This window comes from Carassius gibelio, chromosome B3 (assembly GCF_023724105.1).
Source record: "Carassius gibelio isolate Cgi1373 ecotype wild population from Czech Republic chromosome B3, carGib1.2-hapl.c, whole genome shotgun sequence".
Taxonomy (NCBI): Eukaryota; Metazoa; Chordata; class Actinopteri; order Cypriniformes; family Cyprinidae; genus Carassius; species Carassius gibelio.
Genome location: NC_068398.1, coordinates 25,157,845 through 25,173,133, shown reverse-complemented (window position 1 = coordinate 25,173,133; position 15,289 = coordinate 25,157,845). Strand labels below are relative to the sequence as shown.

Sequence of the window (15,289 nt, the reverse complement as noted above, 5' to 3'; positions counted from 1 at the left end):
TTGTCAAGCAAAATTGATTCAAGAATTTGAGTGAACTTCAGAAGGAATGGACTGAGGCTGGGGTCGAGGCATCAAGAGCCACCACACACAGACGTGTAGAGGAATTTGGCTACAGTTTTCGTATTACTACAGAGAATACTACAGAGTCGCATTCCTCTTGTTAAGGCACTCCTGAGACATCTTACCTGGGCTAAGGAGAAGAAAAACTGGACTGTTGCCAAGTGGTCCATATTCCTCTTTTCAGATGAGAGCAAGTTTTGTATTTTATTTGGAAACCAAGGTCCTAGAGTCTGGAGGAAGGGTGGAGAAGCTCATAGCCAAAGTTGCTTGATGTTCAGTGATAAGTTTCCACAGTCTGTGATGTTTTGGGGTGCAATGTCATCTGCTGGTGTCGGTCCATTGTGTTTTTTGAAAACCAAAGTCACTGCACCCGTTTACCAATAAATTTTGGAGCACTTCATGCTTCCTTCTGCTGACCAGCTTTTTGAAGATGCTGACTTCATTTTTCAGCAGGATTTGGCACCTGCCCACACTGCCAAAAGCAAAGGACCATAAAGGACCATATTTTTGATGTGCTTGACTGGCCAGCAAACTCACCAGACCTGAACCCCAGAGAGAATCTATGAGGTATTGTCAAGAGGAAAATGAGAAACAAGAGACGAGAGATGAGCTGAGGGCCACTGTCAAAGAAACCTGGTCTTCCAGACCACCTCAGCAGTGTCACAAACTGATCACCTCCATGTCACACTGAATTAAGGCAGTAATTAGAGCAAAAGGAGCCCCTACGAAGTATTGAGTACATGTACAGTAAATGAACATACTTTCCAGAAGGCCAATAATTCACTACATTTTTTTGAAGTATGAAGTATTCTAATTTGTGGAGATTTGTTGTGGATTGGTGGGTTTTTTAGTTAAATGTGAACCAAAATCATCACAATGAAAAGAACCAAAGAATTAAACTACTTCAATCAGTGTGGATTGCATGTATTTAATACACAAGTTTCACAATTTGAGTTGAATTACTGAAAAAAATGAACTTTCATGTGTGTGTGTGTGTGTGTGTGTGTGTGTGTGTGTACACATACATTTGTTTGTCTGTTTTGTATTTACTATAATATCACTGACCTTGAGAGAGGAACACATGGCCCCCATGCTGTCTGATTTCCATCTTACTTTAATTACTTCTATAGTTTGACTTTAGTGTTTACTTTTTTCCTTCTTGTTTGAGTTTACTTTAAACATTGCATCTGTATAGTGAGTATAAAGACTATTGTGACATTCGTCTGGAGTGTGTGCATTGAACTGTGAACAGACAAACAGAGCACCAGCCGGGTTTTCGCAGGGATGCACCTGAACGCAGCCATCCCTGCACTGATTATAAACACATTTCACAACAGAAACAACAGAGCGCCCACCCACACACACACACACACACACACACACACACACACACACATGCTCTACTGATGAATGTTTACACGCATAAAAAATACCTTCATCACACACAACCGTTTCTGTCAGTAGGGCCAATGGAAAAAGACTGGGTCTGCCTCATGCAGCGTGTCTTCCTGTGCCGTCATCAGCCCAAGTCTCTGTGCTTTCAGCCTTTTACAGTTAAAGATAAATCAGCCAGGTGCATGAGATCTTTTTACACTCTTTCAGAGCTGGTTTTCTGCTTGGCTGTCATTTGCTGGAAGAGAACTGTAACTAGGGATGTTTGCCAATATTTTGCTGGCACATTTTGAAAGATTTTGTAAAGTAACTTAATACTGAATGGGCAGAGGCAAAAACGTCCATTGCATAATACACTGTATTCTGATTTATGATCACAACCATATCGGTTTATCGGAACAAACTGAAATGTATTTCTCTCTCTCTTGTTCTGCTTTCACTTTTCAGTTGTTCCTTATTAGTATGACTGTTTCTGGTATAATGCGGTTAAAGTAATAAATCAAAGCTGTTTGGAATAGTGGAGAGCTGCATAGGCCAATAAAAACAGCGAAGGCTCCAGTCCTGAGTTCTGCTTTAATGTTCAGTAGCATTAACCTGTCTCTATTTCTTTTCTTCCTTTCTTTCTTTCTTTCTTTCTTTCTCTCATATGAATAAGGGCTGTATCAATCTCAGTCTGGTTGACGTAGGGCATCTGATGTTGCCTGTGCTTAAGTATCATTATCTAATGTGAAAATGAGAGTTAAATCAACCAAACAAAAAAAAAAAAAAAACTTGACAAAAATAGTCTTTGAGAATCTGTGATTATATATTAAAATCCACAACCTGAAATAAATAGGCAAATATGTGCAAAAATCACTAGAATTCACAAGCCTTTCTACAGAGAGCTGTAAATTCTCTATAGTGGTAAAAATGTGCTATTGCATGATAAAAATGCTTAATTTGTCCACCAGATGGCACCAATCTAATTTCAAAAATTGTTTTCTATAGGCCTTGGCTGTACTTTAAAATAAAATACAGCATTAATAAAAATAAAAATAAAAATACATATATATATATATATAAATTTTCTATTATATTCAATGGGAAAAAATGGATCATAATTATTGCATAAAAATTCATTATTATCATAAAATTCTCTCAAAACACCAAAAAAGAAAGAAAAAATATTATTGAACAAAAATACATTTGATTGATTTTACTGAAAAAAAGTATACCTGAATCCCGCCCTCTGGTTCATTTTTGACCCGAAGGTCCTGAGTGTGACTCATAAATGAAGAACCCCAGAGGGTTAACTCTGCTAGAGTTCCTGTGGCTCAGTGGTAGAGCATTGCATTTGCAGTGCAAAAGGTTGTGGGTTTAATTCCCAGGGAACACACATACTGGTAAAATAAATAAAAATAAATGTATAGCCTGAATGCACTGTAAGTCACTTTGGTTAAAAGTGTATGCTAAATGTAAAAATGTTAATGTAATGATCTTATTTCCCAAATGTGTCTAAAATGACACACTGACTGATTCCAGTTCAACACGGCTCCCACAGTACCTATTACAAACCGAATATATAATAGACTGTTTTCCTTTCACAGTTCACTTCAAAACAACAAAGAGCCTTTAAATTATGTATTGTATTAAAAAGAAATTATAAATCTCCTGAAAATAATCCAGGTCACATTTATTCTAAAATCCAGAAAAATATTTTAGACTTTGAACACAGAAAACCTGTTTAGAACCGATTTTATTTATTTTTTTAATAAATACGGTAATTCTTGTAAGACAAAGTTTTTTAATTACATTTAAATTTCATTGAAATTAATTCTGCATAAATTGGTCATTACAACAAATACTACCATAAAATGCACTGTAATAGAAAGAATATATATATTTTGTTTATTACATTTTTTTATTTATGTCAGAGATCGAAAGAATCAAGAGATTCACTTACATGAATCAAACCAATGACCCTGTGGTTGTTAGAACCATGCTCAAACAGTGGAGCTACAAGATCATTTTTGAACTCTCAGGCTTTATTAATGAATCAAAGTAATCAATGGAGAGTGATATCTGTCAGCTAGTATGTGTGAATCCAGGACATTGGCCAGACATGTAAAGAAATGCGGACTGAGACTGTAGCTGTGATGGTGAGAGGTTTGTGTCACACACACATTGCCATGAGTTTGTGTGTGTGAGAGGGAAGGGGAAACAGAGAAAAAATGGACAGCTAAATATTTCAGTAGTTGCTGATGTATGCTTGTGTCTAGCCCGGGGAGGGGATGAGTGGGCGAAGATGCATGAAAGAGGTTCGTGTCAGTGTGTCAGTGTGTGTGTGTGTGTGTGTGTGTGTGTGTGTGTGTGTGTGTGTGTGTGTGTGTGCGTGCGTGCGTGTGTGTGTGAATGTGTGTCTGTCTGTCTTTGCCAACACTGGGTAAAAAGCGACAGGAAATAAGCGTAAAGGTCACAAAATGTGTTTTTGTCTATCCGTAAACAAGGAGCTTTTTTTGTTACACAAAAAAATGAATGCAGATGCTTTTTTAAGTATAACATTCACCATCTTTATTTATATCCCACACAGGATTGAAAAAACAAAAAGCACCCAGTCGGGTTATTGATGTAAAGTGTCCTGTCCTGAAACATAAGACCTCCTCTATTTCAGGCCTGTCGTCCTAAGTGCTTCTCGCGAGCGCTTCTCTTACTGAGAGCAGAAAAAGTAGGATAGAGCCCCTTTAGGAAACACTCACAACAAAAGAATGAGACCTGCTGTAAAACGGGTGAAAAATGTGTCTTGTCATTTCCAAATGTGCCAGTGCAGTTTCTAAATGTGTCAGTGAATGGGAAAAATTTACTGTTTTGTTTTAGTTTTTTTTTAGTTTTTTGTTTTCTATTCTTCAAAGAATCCAAAAATATGAATCAGCACAGTTGTTTTCAGCATTTATAATTATAGAAATAAATGTTTCTTGAGCAGCAAATCATCATATTAGAATGATTTCTGAAGGATCATGTGACACTGAAGAGTGGAATAATGATGATAAAAATTCAGCTTTGCAGCACAGGAATAAATTACATTTTAAAACATATTCAAATAGAAAACAGTTATTATAAATATGAATAATTTTTCAAAATATTAAAGTTTTTGATCAAATAAAACCAGCCTTGGTGGGCACAAGAGACTAGATATTTCTCGTACGAAGATGTGTGGTGATGTTGACATTGTGTGACTTTTTAATGTGTGTCCATCTATCACTTCCTGTTTTCTTCCGTTACTCTCTTTCTGGTTTTCCTCACAAACCATGAAGCTGAACATTTGGCTCTAAATGAATGCATCAAACACACACACACAGCAGCTCATATACCATAACCAACTAATTGCATAATTATCCTCAGCCTTCTGCCTGTTCTTTGAGTATATATGTGCACATGTGTGAGTGTGTGGGGGAGCGAGAGAACATAATTACGTGTTAATAAGTATACGTGTGTACGTGTCAGAGACTAATTATGTGTTAATAAATGTATTTGTCTGAAAGCAAGTGTCTGTGACGGTGTGACCATTTGTGTGTGCATATGCATAAAAGATTATGAGTACATGAAGTATGCATGTGCATGAACACTTCTGTCTGTGTCACGGCCTACATGCATGTCAGTGTGTGGGTTTGCAAGTGAGTACAGTTTGTGTATAAGTGTGGTTGTACTCACTGTCCAAGCATTGACTGCATTCGGTCTGGGTGGCCCCGCACTCCTTGACCACTCCCTCTCCTGGAGGACACTGCAAACAGCACTCCCCATCGCGAGTGAAACTGCCCGAATCACAATCCTCGACTACGGCCCGCTCCAGCTTAGAGCCACACACCAGCCCCAGCTACAGAAAGAAAGAAATCACATTGTTATTCCATCTCTCTAGGGCTCCACAGGTTCCTAGTCTCCAATTACCCATAAACCCCTGAGATATTTTGATGTTAATTTGTTAATTAAAGTGTTTGCAAGGCAATATAGTCATATTGATATTCCTCAAATGCTATTTCCTTCTTATTCTCCACTAATTGCTGCAATTAATTCAGCCTCAACCACCTTCAAACTCCATTTAAATGTTGTCTTTGCAGGTAATTTACAGTGTAATATAACCTACATTTAAGTACTGAGTTATATGAATTAACTACATGTACTTACTGTATGGTTAGGGTTAGGATTATGGTTTGGCTTAGGGTTACATGCATGTAATTATTCATCATTTATTGCATCATTGCATCGTTTATTTACTGGACTCTTTAAATATAATGTGTTACTGATATTTGTACTGGAAAACTCTTTTTGTGTTTTTGTGCAGTGTTATTTTTCCAGTTAATCCGCTCACTCTCCGTAAACTCCTTCATATTTGCTGCACATGGAACTCCAGTTTGGTGACAGCTGCATCACAGCATATTGTGCTGATTGCATTTCACTGGTGTGTCCAAAAGCTGGGGCGTGTTGAGCAAGATGAGACAGGCAGTTGGAGTTATACATATGTCTACTGCATGTCCAGCTGTTTCTCTCGTATTGTCGTGGGTACGATTACACATACTTTACACATCGAGGTCTCACAGATCAGAGTCCGCGGACCCTCTTTACCCAAGACATCCATTAGCCCTACCCTTCCACTGTGTGCTTCCTCTTTCACAGGTCCTGATCTGTTTGTTGAGAGTTGTCAGTAACCCAAGGGGTCATAAACATCTGTACATGCAGGCACTGTAAGAGGTGTTTATGGGCCCATTTTGTCTCAGACAACAGATGTGTGTGTGCGGTGTGTTTAAGAGGAGTTGGAGGCTCATTAGTGAGGACTCAGACTTCACTTTGATTGAATTTACTACTGCTGCGCTTCATTTTCCTCTCTCTATAGGTTCAATCTGGTCATGTGATCACTCTCAGTGCTGATATGTGATGTGTTTCATGTGTATAGAGCTCAGCGGTGACCACCCACACAAAAGTATTTTTCCCATTGATTTTCTCCATAGGAATTCTTCAGTTTCTTCATTTAAATGGCCTAAAACATGAACCAAAGCAATTAGATCAACCATCACATTACAAACTTTGATTTTAACAAAAAAAACTTATTTTTTTCTAACTTAAGAACTATTCATCCAACTATGTGTTGTGAATTATGTACAATGCAGTAGTTCATTTAAAAAAAATTACAGCATGTCCATTTGTAATACATTCACACATAACTAATAATATTTTAACTTAATAGTTCTTAAGCAACCTATAATGCTTTATACGTGTATATATATATATATATATATATATATATATATATATATATATATATATATATATATATATATATAAAGAAAACGGTGCGAAAAAGGTGTCATTTTTGTGCTGCCAAATGTGACTGTTTCCAATTTGTAAAGTTATTAAACCCATTTTTTAATAATGAACTTGAAATACACTGACTTGTGACTGCTGTAGCAACATATATCAGCAAAAGACCAAAAGCTGGGAATCGAACTCAGGTCACCAGAGGCACAATTGCGCTGCATGACGTCACATTAACCACAAGGCTTTCAGCACCAACATATTTCATATCTTGGGTAGGTTCGTTTTGAAAGGTTTATGCAATATCATTCAAATCTATTTCTCTGTGATGTAAATGAATGTCATTTTTACTTCTAGAGCCCTACTTGTGTGCCTTGTAGAAGCATTTCTCTTTACTATAGCTGAAAAAAGAAGCACAGATTCATTCTTTAACCTGTGGATTCCAGAGCGTTTCAAAGACACACTCACAAACAAGCATGTGCGCGCACACACACATATACAGGGTGATTAAACTCACAGCACATTTTTCTCCTTGCATTCATTAATCAATTAGCATACTCTCTCTCTTTCTCACTCACCCACTCACACACACACAAACATTCTTTAACTGAAACCACAACACATAACAAGTTTACAATTACATTAAATTCAGACAGGTCGCCACCATCTAGACTCCCCACAGGCAAAATAAAAAGGGAAAACCTCTCTGATCTCCTGCATATTTTCACCACTTGTTTCTAATCTTATCTCCCTTCCTAGCCATTCTCTCTCTCTCTCTCTCTCTCATACACTCTCTTTGCCCTTTAAGACTCCTCTTTCTGCCCTCCTCCTCCCCCTCATCCACATCCTCTCTCGTTCTCATTCAGAAACAGATGCACCAGTACAGCAGCCAACTCACCCCCTCATTTACTCTCCTCGTCAAACCCTGGCTGTCTTCCTTTCTTTTTTCTCTCAATTTGCATTCGCTTGAGTAAGTGTGCCGATGAGTTAACTTGGCAGGTTTTAATAGACTCCCTAGTATGGAGCATGTGTGTACGAGTGTCTGTATTTTGGGAACTAAATTAAATCTGCCAAAATCGTCCTCTGGTCAAATCCAGGAAAGTTCTCAACTAATGGTTTATTGAAGTCAATGGTAAGTCCTCATTTTCATACTGTATCGGCCCTATCATTACAGTGATCTGCAGCTGTCTGTACAGCACTGCTATGCACCAGCCAGGAAATGCTACTGAGCTTTAATACCATGAAACATCAAGGCTCAAGATGCTATCCCTTCTTTCACCACCAATTAGGTCATTTCTGTCCCTGCCAGATCTGTTGTAAAGTGCACCAGGAGCGTAGAGCCTCCACGCAGCTGTAAGATCCCACTCCAGACGGAGCGCTGCTGGCTCATGTGTCGGCGGAGATTCTTCACCAACTCTGTGCACCTGGATCAAACTCAATTGCCAGCTCCGTTTGCCATTTTGCAAATCAGATCAGTGAAAAGAGGTCACGGTGTAATTGTGTTTAGTCAGGAGCGTGTGCATACTTAAATTGATTTGGTCCATGTTACACGAGACTGGAGGTGGTGAGGGTCACATAGGGCGCTCTGTAGGGGACCCTCGGGGTCACATGCTTACGCACTTTGAGTTTTTCACCCTGAGCATCAGACGTATCCCTTACAGAAATGTACCATGATAAGTTCACGCCAAAAATACCACGGTATACAGTTGTATTTGGCACCACTGTCGTTGTCAAAAAAGATTCAAAAAAAAAAAAAACTTCTTACGTTGAGAGATTTTTTTATGATTTTCATTATTAACAATAATTACTTAGTGGAAACTATAGTTACATTCACTCTTAAAAATAAAGGTGCTTAAAAGGTTCTTCACAGCGATGCCATAGAAGAACCAATTGTTGGTTGAACAAAGAACCATTCAGTCAAAGGTTCTTTAAAAAAACATTTCTTTCTTATCTTTTTATAATCTGAAGAACCTTCTTTCGCCACAAAGAACCTTTTTGTGAAGCAGAAAGGTTCTAAAGATGTTAAAGGTTCTTTATGGAAACATTTAGACAAAAAGGTTCTTCAGTGGCATCATGAAGCACCTTTTTTTTAAGAGTGTTGGTAATTCTTATTTTAAGGGTTTGTGATAAATTCTGCACATTCTTGCGCATTGTCCTGTCTGATCTAAATACCTACGCAAGGTAGTTTTAATGATATATATCCTATGGTTCAACTGAAGGCATTTAAGTACTCATAAAAGTTAATGAGGCCATGTATTTTCACCTGGCGCTAACGAACAGAAATCGTTTGCACGAGGAAGTAAAGATGGCAACAGTAGCAATTTCTGATCGTTATCACACATTTATTAATGTCACTGCGTATTATAATTAAAGATATAAATATCGCAAACATATATAAGTCAATAGAACACGGACACCCTAAACACACACATAGCCTAATACATAAAACTCCATAATATAGGCTACTAAAAATGTGCCAAACATGAAACGAATTGAGCCGGTCTAATAATTCGACATATTTAACTGAGGCAACTTGACAAAGTTTGGCTCCAGTTGTGCGCTGCACATTGCTGTGCATTGACTGGAACATCATAAACAAACTGACCGTGTCGATTCATTTTAAAAGACTGAGAGAGTACAGGAGGCGGACACCTGCTCTCCAGAAACCGTGCAGCTGAGATTAGTCATCACTTCCACTGTCAGACCGAGCTCAAGTTCCGCCGTCAGAGCCGCATCACCGGAGCATCACCGTGCCGAAGCACTTCACCTGAGCTCAGATCACCTGATCGTGATCACCGAGAGCTGCCGTCTAAACTAACGCGAACACTTACCGCTCCACAAATCCAGATCCACACCAAGGTGTCCATGTCTGATATGTCCCTTCCCTTTCAAACTGTAAATCTGTGAGTGTGAGTCGTGAAGTGAAGACCAGTCCTCCAACAGTTCAAATGAGCTCCATGTGGGTGCTGCTCTCGTGTTTGGGACTTTAGGACTGTAGGGAAGCGCTTACTGTCCTGTCCTGTGCTGTCCTGTACTCCGCACTCAGCCCTGTCCAGCAGTGCACTGCGGAGGAGAGAGTCGTGCACGCAGAGATGAGGGGGGCACGAGTGCTTGCCAACTCCCCCCATCAGCACCTCTCTCTCTCTCTCTCTCTCTCTCTCTCTCTCTCTCTCTCTCTGTCTCTTTCTCCCGTCTTCTAGTATCTCTCTCACTTTATCTCTAACAGAAACGCATATGCAAAAGACTGTACGGTTTAGTAGCTGGCTTATTCTGGTCATTTAGACTCCCTATTCTCACGTATTGCTCTGCATGCATGTATATCTCTGTGCATATATACTGTAGTAGGCTATATAAATCTCTTTTCCACACGAGCATGAAATGCAATACATCTCTGTACACTGACTCAGTTCCACCCGCTCTGTATTTAAATTGTTGAATAAAATGCATTGTTTGAAATAGAACATTCAAATTGCAAACCAAGCCTTTTAAAAAATGGAATGTTAAAAAATGAATAAATGAGATCATTTGAGTGAGTGCGTGTGCTGGGTGTGACGTCACGGGACGGGTGTACCCTAGCAGACGCCACAGGAGGGCGACTGCAGCCAGTGAGTCACCGATGTGACATATGAGGCGTGATAAGGCCATAGACGGTTAAGTGCCAGGGATGAGCGCTTTTTACGATTTCTTCCCTTTCACCTCCTTTCTTCCGATGTTTTTTCCACCTGTTCGGTGTTTATGAAACGCAAGCAAATACACATGAACACATGTGTTGTAAATATGGCTCTGAGATTTCCGTGTGTGAGTGTTTTTATAGAAGCAGGTTGGTGAACTGGAAAAATCATTTTCTTAATTATCTTATTTTTTATGGAGAAGTAAAATTATGCTGTAACATATCTTTAATTCTTGTATTTAGTACATTTTCTTATATCGGCATTGTTTTTCTTTTAACATGTTGTACGCAGTCTTCTACATGCCTTCTGCCATCTGATTGATACTTTATATGAATTCTTGAATGATTTTTATAAAGTAAACATCAGTTCAGTATCCTGTATCATAGCCAAATGAGCCATATTAGCCTAATGTATTACCAAAAAGAAAGTCTCCATAAATTATGCAATTTTGCTTCTTAAGTCAAGATCTTGTGATTTTTCTGCTCGTCTAGAAAATGAATTTAAATTTGTGCATAGAGTATAATATGACCTGTTTTAATCCCAAATCAGTATAGTACCCCTGTGCCTCCATTTACTTTCTTTGAGACCTATGTCATTCTGGTCTATGAAAATATCTATATGCATCAATAATGTTAGTCTGTGATTTTTTTCCCCTCCATGACAGAAAGTGCTGAGAGTGAGGAGCGATGATCCTTTGTGCTGATATAAGCTTTAAAGGTAACCTAGACCTGTAACATCAGCCTACCAATCCATTAAAGTTGAGCAAGACCTTTCTTAAAGTGGTCTTCCAATAGTCAGATCTACAGAGACTGCTGACTGGCATCAACTCACATCTCAAGATCAAATGACACTGGCATGGGGCTTCGGAAACTGACCATCTGTTTTACACGTGTTAAAGAGGATTCCAAATATCAGTTCATCAGTGATGGGGAAACTGCTTTTTATCCGTCAGAGCAATGTTTATCTGGCACAGAAACAATGAGGAACTCAATTAGGGTGACATCATTTATAAACATTTGAACAGATTCATTTATACTACCTCTAAGATAACATCATCATTTAAATCAATGATGAAACCGTGAAATGGTAGTTTGCATTCATTTAGACAGCCTGGTGCTTCATTAAATATTATTCAAATGATAATGAATTCAAAAGAATTCTAATTGCATGTTTAATCTTAAAGTTAGTACAGACACTTTTGGTGGTTACTCGACTATAGTCAGTTACAACTGGTGAGATTCAAAGTATAAATGCATGTGACAATGAGTCTTTAGCTGAACCATTTGGATTTCAGCCTAACATCATCACCACTTTTACAGTCTGGATAGTAGGTGTTTTGAAGTCTGAAGTGTAAGTTACATTAGCTCTGGTATCACTGGGACTATATAGCCAGTCGGAAGCAGTTCTTCATCGATCTGTTAATTTATCAATAAATCCACATCCTACAATGTCAAAGATGACCACCACTACCCCTCTACCCACACACACACACACACGCACACACTCTTGAATTAACTCACTCTCTGAAATTAAGACATCTTGGAAAGAGCTTTGTGATCGATGAATAACAAGCGAGCAGTCAGGAAAGACAGCAAGTTCAGCCTCTTTTTTTCTGCCAGTGCAATTAATTCAGTCTGGATAATGAATCCAGTCAGGATAAAATTAAATCTGTCAGTATATATTGATGTTCCTTAGCGTTAGAGACATAAAAAAAACAATGTAATACTCATAATGCACAGTTTGTATTTGAACAGTTTTTTATTGATTAGAATAGTCTTGATATCATCTGGCTCTTTTATCTTTTCTGTTTTAATAATAACACACAGGCTAATTGGGTCTGGTATTACCACGGATTTCTTAGTGCAATCAGAATAGACAGTGTGTGTTTTATAGTTTTCTCCTGCTTTATATTTAATGGTGTAGCTATTACCATTGCTGTCTTGTCTCTTCAAAGCCCTCTCTCCCCTGAGAAAGGACAAGTATGTCCAGATGGAGACCTATTACTCTCATTACAGCAGATTACATGCACCGCATGCCTAAACTGAAAATAGTACACAGCCGTTACATTTGATCTCTCTTAGCAAATATAGATAAACGGCTACACACTATATGCTATATAAGTATGAATATATGAGTTAGCCGTTTATCATGGCTCCAGTATCAACTGACCTGCTTTATCAGCGAAAAAAAGCAACATCCACGACCCATTTTGCCAACATGTGTGTTCAATCTAGTATGAAAAAAACAGGATTCTTTAGTCCACTATTTGATCTGCAGCCATAGTGTTTATGCATTTCTTTAATATCATCACAGTCCATTGTCACTGAGTTAATTGACAGCAGAAGCAATAAAACAGAAGATTTTAATTGCCATTGTGGAAGGGAACCTCTTGAGAAAAATTGAGGGAGTTTTAGCAGATTGGCAATTGCTTGATGGACTGACTTGCAAATATAATAAGACGTCTTCCATTGTTGCTATGCACATATTGATTTTGTAAATGCTTGCACGCTGGCCCTTTCAAGCCAACGGTCTGTTCTCGTGACAGATATGGATCACGCACAAACCTATTTAAAAAAGTTGTGAATATGGGAGCATTGCCAGTGTTCTCCTGAATGCATGCAGCTCACACACACTTGTGGCATCATCTGATTGTGCCTTCTTATTCATCATCAGTTCATGAAATACAGTTTGTGGGTCCCGCAGGTTGAGCATAATTTATGTGCTGAGTGTTCGCTATAGTGTTGCTATATTTGGACCAGGGAAAGAGCAGGTTATATTAAACAATCAGCTGACACTGTCTATAAGCAACATTAAGACTGTTATCGCCGTATGCGAATAGAATCTCTTAATGTTTAACACTCCCAGCACACACAAAGAGCCGAAGATAAATATTCTCCAGACAGCATTGCTTCCAACGTTCCCACTGCTGCCTGTTACAAATAATCCACACTACAGATGTGGAGTTTTCCCACCCGGAAAACTATGCCTCTTTGATTCCATCCATATGAAAGACAGATCTAAAGCATGCCGACCCCATGATGCCTTTCGCTTTGCCAGTTATTGCAAACCTGCAACAGAAATGGGTCACCAGCAGCGAAAGATGGTGGTCATGTCCCATCCTGTGTTGTGGCTGAGTGCTAAAGTGATGAGTGAGTGCATTCACAGACAGATTTTGGTTGCTCATAGATGTTCATGCTCCACTGCGATATTCAGCTGTTTAAGAGAGTCAATCGTGGTCTCCTTTCCAATTGGTAGCTGCCACCTACATCAATGCTCATTTGCATGAAGTTCGGTCATGCTTACTTTTATTTTATTTCTTTATGTACATTTATAACACTAAACTTTGTCTTTTATTGCCTTGACATATGGAAGTGATGGCCAATTTAACATCTGTCTCTTGACCAACGAAATCAATCTTTCGATATTTTCCCTCCTTTTGTAATACACGACTGTAGATATTTATCTATCATGATGACTTCTGTGTCTGAGAACCCTTGAAATGCAAAAATGCCCCTTCATTTTTCTTCAACAAGCAGCACAATATGAAGGAGCATATCTGAATATGCAAAAACACTCTTTAGTTTGATTATATCTGTGCATGTAAATATGTGACTCTGGACCACAAAACTAATTTTTTGAAATTGAGTTTTATACATCATCTAAAAGCTGATAGTAAATAAACTTTCCATTGATGTATGGTTTATTATGATAAGATAATATTTGGCTGAGATATAACTATTTGAACATTTGGAATCAAAGGGTGCAAAAAAATCTTAATATTTAGAAAATCGCCTTTAAAGTTGTCCAAATGAAGACCTTAGAAATGCATATTACTAATCAAAAATACAATTTCCGTATATTTACAGTGGAAAAAGTATCAGATATCTTCATGTAACATGATCTTTCCTAAATATCCTAATGATTTATTGGCAAAAAAAGAAAAAAAAAAAAATTTCACCCATACAATGTATTTTTGGCTATTGCTACAAACCTATGCTACTTATGACTGTTTTTGTGTTCCAGGTTCACATATACTTGTGTGAGCAAGAGGAGTGTTTCTGTTAGTTGAGAGAAAGAGAATTGTGCATCCAAGCGTTTATATCCACCACATGAGAGAGAACATCACCTGTGACTGCTTACTGAAAAGGAATTAAACTTGATGAATATTCCTTCTTTCACAAACTGTGTGTGTGTGTGTGTGTGTGTGTGTGTTTCTGAGTGGAGTCCAGCCAAGCTGTAGGAGAGTGGGAGAGTATCTTAAAAGCACATACATTACCATCTCTTTCATCCTAACTGTTTATCATGCTGTCATTTTCTAGGCCCCCTTATACCTTATCTGAAAAACAGAAGGATAGAAGGAAGAGCAGAAAAGAGGACTTTGGTAAGTGACGAACCCATCAAAGTTTCATCATTGCTTTCCTGTGTGCTTTTCTGTGTTTCTTTCCCCTTTCTAGATATCTCTCTCTCACCAACACACACACAAACACGCGTTCATCCAGTCACTGCAATTGATTACATGCAGTCTGATGAAATGTTGTCTCTTTTGCTTTGCCATGCAAAATAAAGTGGTTTACACAGATGGTACAATGATTTAAATCAGTGCAACAGTGTTATTTTCAGCTGTACATGTGGTTTGCTCTTATTTGTGCTGATGAAGCAACATTTCTGGCCACCTCAGTTCAGATCCATTGTATTCTCATCCTAAAACATGGTGTGAGGAGGGTATAGACAAAAAAATGGCATCGCTCTGATTGGCTGATCATGCTGTGAATAGCATAACCCCCATTTATGACATTCATAACGTGCCTTCAGACTTTCCTGACTGCTTCAAAATGGTGAAAATGGATCGATTACAAAGCAAACAACTCAACCACCCTCACTAT

The 15,289-nt window shown here is 38.4% G+C and overlaps 1 protein-coding gene across 1 annotated transcript in view; it reads right to left on the bottom strand.

The window, feature by feature from the left end:
* The window catches only part of LOC127951843 (tumor necrosis factor receptor superfamily member 16-like), a 35,873-nt gene extending 26,063 nt beyond the window's left edge, over positions 1 to 9,810 (bottom strand). The window contains exons 1-2 of the mRNA XM_052549908.1: positions 9,567 to 9,810; positions 5,140 to 5,302 (exon numbers count right to left, since the gene is read on the bottom strand). Coding sequence (XP_052405868.1) covers positions 5,140 to 5,302; positions 9,567 to 9,602 — 199 coding nt within the window. The 5' untranslated portion in view covers positions 9,603 to 9,810. The remainder of the gene's footprint in view (positions 1 to 5,139; positions 5,303 to 9,566) is intronic.
* Positions 9,811 to 15,289: the final 5,479 nt, after the last annotated feature.